At 31.2% G+C, this 5573-nt stretch overlaps 1 protein-coding gene across 1 annotated transcript; it reads left to right on the top strand.

Annotated features, from left to right (window-relative positions):
• Positions 1-3643: 3643 nt before the first annotated feature.
• On the top strand, positions 3644-5573 carry LOC112092962 (umecyanin-like). Its single transcript, XM_024170313.1, has 2 exons — positions 3644-3955; positions 5094-5573. The coding sequence occupies exons 1-2, from the start codon at positions 3784-3786 to the stop codon at positions 5396-5398; spliced, it is 477 nt and encodes a 158-aa protein (XP_024026081.1). The 5' UTR covers positions 3644-3783; the 3' UTR covers positions 5399-5573.

The following is a 5573-nucleotide window of genomic DNA, read 5'->3' as shown; positions in this document are numbered from 1 at the left end:
TGAGTTAGGTAATCTTTTTACGTTTTACTTATTTTTTTTAATTTTATTTCATCTCCTTGTTGTTCTAAACTTGATTCTGATGATTTTTTTTTGTTATGTTTTCTTCTCAAGATTTGTCAAATTCTGTTGTAACACATGAGGGCCAAGTTGGGAATGAAGGTGCTATTATTCTGGATTAAATAGTTGTAGTGGACTAAATTTCCTATTTTACAACTATCTTTATATGGACTGTTTATCTTTATATGGACTATATTCTGGATTAAACTGTTTATTTTATATGGACTATTTTGCTTCTCAAGATTTTATTTCATCTCCTTGTTGTTTATGCTTTTGGACTGTTAAAAGAGGTATGAAGTCACAGATTAAAATTGGTTTTCACCAACCCGAATAACCCGACCCTACCCGAGGTCACCCGAAAGGTTGCGGGTTTGTACACTTAAGAGAGTGTCGCGGCCCAAAGTTTTTTCAACCCGCACTGATCGGGTCGGCTCAATTTTTCGGCTCACCCCGCCCCTCCCCAGCCGATTTACACCCCTAGGTATTATGAAAGTTTCATTAATTGTACTTCAAGGTGATTGTTGCACAATCTAAAAACTAAAGTTGTCTTTGGGCTGCTTCTGATTTGGACTGTAAATTCTTCAAAAATTCTTTAAGAATCACTTTTTATAGTTTTTTACTAAATACAAATTTCAACTGTGGATAACTAGAGAATTGATTTTGGGTTACAAGAATCACTACCAAACATACCCTTATAACATGTGAATAAAGTGAAAGGGCCCAAAGCACCAATATCCAGAAGACACGTAAGATATCAACTTAAAAAATCATTGGAAATATCGAAATAAGAGGAGAAAGAGAGAAGATGACCTTGTATGATACCTCAACCGGATATAAAATAAATAACCGGGGAGTCATTAAATAAAGGGTTAATCTCACAAATGGTTTCTAAGGTTTAGTCTCAATCCCACTTTAGCTCCTTATTTTTCAAACGTCACACAATTAGTCCTTGAAGTTTTATTTTGTTTCAGTTTCAGTCCTTATGTTAGTTTGATGTTAAATAATTGACAGAATTTGTAGATATTAAGAACTAAAATTGAAAACATATAAAGTTTAGAGACTAAAACAATACAAAAAACTAAAAGTTAATTTTTACAGATAGACTCAAAATTTTAGTTGTTTCTAATTTTGGATTCTAATTTACACATATTTTATCAAATTTTAACGCCTAGTTGAAGGAAAGACTGAGACTAAAACAAAATAATACCTTAGGGACTATTTGTGCAACATTTGAAAAGTCATGAATTAAAGTGAGATTGAGTGTAAACTTCATAGACTATTTGTGACATTAATTCTTAAATAAAATGGACAATCTGGGGGGTGGGGAATAGGCAACAGTACGAGCTTGTTTGGTAAGAAAAAAAAGTGAAAGGAGGAAAAGTGGTGAATGGTAGTGGTAGAATTTTCAGATCACCATACTTGTTTGGAAGGAGAGATAAAAAGAGGAATGGATTGGATGAGTTATATCGTATCCTTCAGACAACTACAACTTTAAGCTCTCCAAATATGAAGAGACTAAAAGAGAAAATCCATACCAAACACAATAGAAAAAAGGCTTATTACTTTTTCGGCATTTTCATTATGTAGATTTTGTGGGTTTTTTTTTTCTTTTTATGCTTTTTCCAAACAATAAAAATAAAAAATAAAAACATTACAAGCAATAAAAGAGAACGAAATAATTTATTGAATTTTCAATAGTATTAGAGACACTAACTCTAATTTCAATCCTTATTATCTTGAGTTGTTATTCTTTTACTGATAGATGTAATTTATTAATGTGACCATCTTTTAAACACATATCATTAAAAAAATGACAATTTGAGAATATGTCCTAAAATTGATATTAGAGTTTGTGTCTTTCGCATTATAATGGTCGAGTTATTTACTTTTCTCTTTTGATCAGGGGATTGGTTAATTGATTGTGTTGAATAATACTTTAGAATTTTTGTTTTTCAAAGATCAAATCTTTTGTTTTCTCCAATAATCAATGATACGGGGAGCTTGATGCACAGCCTTTTCTTTTTCATTAATTATCTGCTTTGCAAAAAGTCTACAATACATTCTAATTCTCCCAACGCACTATGCAGTTAAATGAGTCGTTGAATAACAAATGAAAACGATCTAAATCGTTAAGACTTTTTTAGGTGACGAGTTACAAATTTCTTTACTTACCAAAACAAAATATAAAAATAAATAAATAAATAAAGGACTTACAAATTTCTTTGCGTGTGTCCTTCGTGTTACTGGTTTTTCCAATTTTAATTGATCAGATATTTTTATTGATGTAGATGATTCAAAAATCAAAACTCAATACACAGCTTCTTCACATTAAACTTTTCAACCGAATTTATGTGTAGTGCTAGTTGTTAATTAATCGGAGTCATGAGTCTATGACTGTATGAATCATATATAATTGGTATTTGTATTTTCTTTTTTTGATGGAATTGGTACTTGTATTTTCTTGATGCAGAATACATTATCCCTTTTAAAAAAAAATGAAAAAAAAAAAAAAAAAGCGCCATACTTTTGGCCTCAACTTTTTTGCAATTAAGTAGTTGGGAATATGAGATAGGGTTAATCGGTCCCACTCCATACTATTATATATCATCAATGTCTATCTTTTTTTTCCTTTACTTTTTCACGTAAATATATTATTTAAAAGCGACTACATCTATAGAGGACCAAGTCAAACATGACACGCTCACCTACTGAAAGCCGAAACTTTTGAGCACGTAGCTAATAACAATTCGGCATGTCCACATATTGCCTTGTCTTTACATTCCAAGAGTCACATTGACGCAATACAAAAACTCTAAAAATTGAGTTAAGATGTGATTTTATGTGAGAGTTTTTTTATTGTAGTAAAAAAATTAAATATGATTATTTATGAGATTTTTTTACTGTAACAAAACTCAAATTCTAAACTCGAATCAGTAAAATAAACGGAACCATAATTAACTTCCTCCGAACCTTCTGGACTTTTTTTTTTTTTTTCTAGTGAAACTTTTATGTTTTACTCTCTCACAGTTCTATAAAAAAGGACTTTTTCTAGTGGATCTAAAAACAACGAAGCGTGGAATTTATATTAAAAATTATTATTTTATATTTTTTTAATTTAATATAATTTTAATCAAATTTAATAGTTATAAATCCAATAAAAAGATCTTATTAAAAGAACTCTCGGATGAAAACTCAAAATCCACGCACGTCTTTACATACAAAGAGCCACATTGACCAAGACAAAGACTCCGAAAATCACAGTAAGCTTCCTCTGAACCTTCTGCACCTTTTTTTTTTTTTTTTGCTAGTGAAACTTTTATATTTTACTCTCTCACAGTTCTATACAAAAAATGAATTTTTCTAATGGATTTAAAAAAATGAATTGTGAAATTTATATTAAATTTTTTTTAATTTAATTTAATTTTAATCAGATGTGAAAGTTAAAAATTGATCGTACCAATACTAGAAAAACTCTCTGATGAAAAACCAAAACCCACCCACTTGTCTTTACATACAAAGAGCCACATTGGCCAATACAAAAGACTCCGAAAATCAAAGCTAGCAAGCTTGACTTGAACCTTCTGTACTTTACTCTCTCATGAGTTCTATAAAAACTAAAACGAACCCACTTATCCCAACTACTATCTGGAATAATTTTAGAGAGAGAAAGAGAGAGAATTAGAAGTGGGACGAACTGGGAACACAAAGGAAATTGAGGAGAGAGAAATGGGTTTTATGAGAAGTTTATTCTTTGTTTTTCTGGTGGTGATCTTTGCAGAGAGATCAGATGCTACTGTGTACAATGTTGGAGACGTTACTGGTTGGGGAATTCCTGCAAATAACGACTTCTATGATGACTGGACTAACAACAAGACCTTCCGTGTTGGAGACCAATTATGTGAGTATAAATGTCGTTAATAGTTTTTTTTTCTTTTTACGCTTTTCTTTGTTGAGTATAATTATTGCAATTTTTTGTGAATTTGTTTTGATGGGTGAAGGAAGGAGTGAAGTCTAAAGGGTTTTGCTTTGACGACTTGGGTATTTTGTCTTTTGAATGCTTGATCACGCTCTCAATTTTCTACTCATTCATTGATTTTTTGTGGATGATTTGTTTGAATTTTAAATTTGGAAAAATATACAATTTAGTCAAAACTATAGGGTTTACATGTTTAAAAGCCTAATTAATTACTAATATTTTGAAGGAGACTTCTAATTGACTATAAATTCCAAAATTAAAGGAATTAATTTAGTGATTAAAAATTTTATAAGAAGCAGGGCCTGAAAAATGTGTCGTGAAAAGAAAAGGGTACCGAATTTAAAATTTTTGTTGGAGTTTAGATTTGACTCCGAGTACCCAAAAATAATAAATCTAATGTTAATGGTACTTAAGGTTTATTTAGACAGTAAATTTTGTATTAGAAATAGTTCTTTGAGCATGGCTGCTGTGAGGACTAGATCAAACGCGTTTGCCAACGTTTATCGGATAAATTCAGCACAAAAAAAAAAAATAATAATAATAATAATTTTATTTTTTGCATAACTCTTGTTTGGTCTGACAATAATAAATGTTGAGCAGTAGATTTGTGTTTTAACCTTCAGAAGCCTCTCAGATTACAGAAAATGCTTTTCTTAGAAGATTAAAAACCAACTTATAAGTCTAATTATCTGCATTTTCTTTTCCTTCGATTGCCTTGCCTGTGAACTATTTCTTTTGATGTTTCGTCTTGGGCCTTTACTATGCTAATGAAATCCTTCTTAAAACAAAAAAAAAAAACAAAAAACCTACAAAGGCACAAACTCTCATAAATGGTCGTTTTTTCTTCAGATTTTACTTTCAAGTTCTGTTTTCGTACCTTTCTTTAAAAACGAGAGAAAAAAAATCACACTCATATTATGCAGTTCTGAAATCTAAACCGTCAAATTTTGATCATGTTTTAGAGTTCAGATAACATTAAAATTGTATATACATTAAAATACGCTATTATCTTTTAATTGAATTAGTAACAAAATTTCTTTGGTCCCCGTGAAATTGTCAGCCTTCAATTGGACTGCCGGGACACACGACGTGGCTGAAGTAAACGAGAACGATTATGATAACTGCACAAAGGTTTCCATCGTAATCGCCAGCCCAGTAGTCATTAATCTTACAAAACCTGGTGAGCACTACTTCATTTGCACTATTGGTGACCACTGCCAAAGGGGACAGAAATTGGACATTGAAGTCCAAGCCGCGAATTCGACTGCTCCGCCACCGTCGGGCACTACTACCGGAACTACCCCATCATCCATTGGTGCTTTGTGTGCGACAATATCCTTCCTAGTATTTTCTTTCTTGGCTTAGGGAGGTTTAGTTGTGTTATGTCTTTTGTCTTATGCTTCTTCATTTTGCTGCCAGTTTTTTTAATTTTTTTTTGTTTTAGTATCTGTTTGTATTATGCTTATTTAAACACATATATCTAGTGTGTTTTTTATTGATAGAATTAATAAACGACATTGTGACATTGTTGTGGATTGTT

The sequence above is a fragment of the Morus notabilis genome, unplaced genomic scaffold, assembly GCF_000414095.1.
Source record: "Morus notabilis unplaced genomic scaffold, ASM41409v2 Scaffold397, whole genome shotgun sequence".
Taxonomy (NCBI): domain Eukaryota; kingdom Viridiplantae; phylum Streptophyta; class Magnoliopsida; order Rosales; family Moraceae; genus Morus; species Morus notabilis.
Note: the sequence above shows the minus strand (reverse complement) of the source record. Positions and strands in the feature narration are given on the sequence as shown.

Coding starts and splice junctions, on each gene's coding strand:
- LOC112092962 (XM_024170313.1), top strand. CDS start 3,784: ATGGGTTTTATGAGAAGTTTATTCTTTGTTTTTCTGGTGGTGATCTTT. Junction 3,956..5,093: donor CCGTGTTGGAGACCAATTAT/GTGAGTATAAAT, acceptor TGAAATTGTCAG/CCTTCAATTGGACTGCCGGG.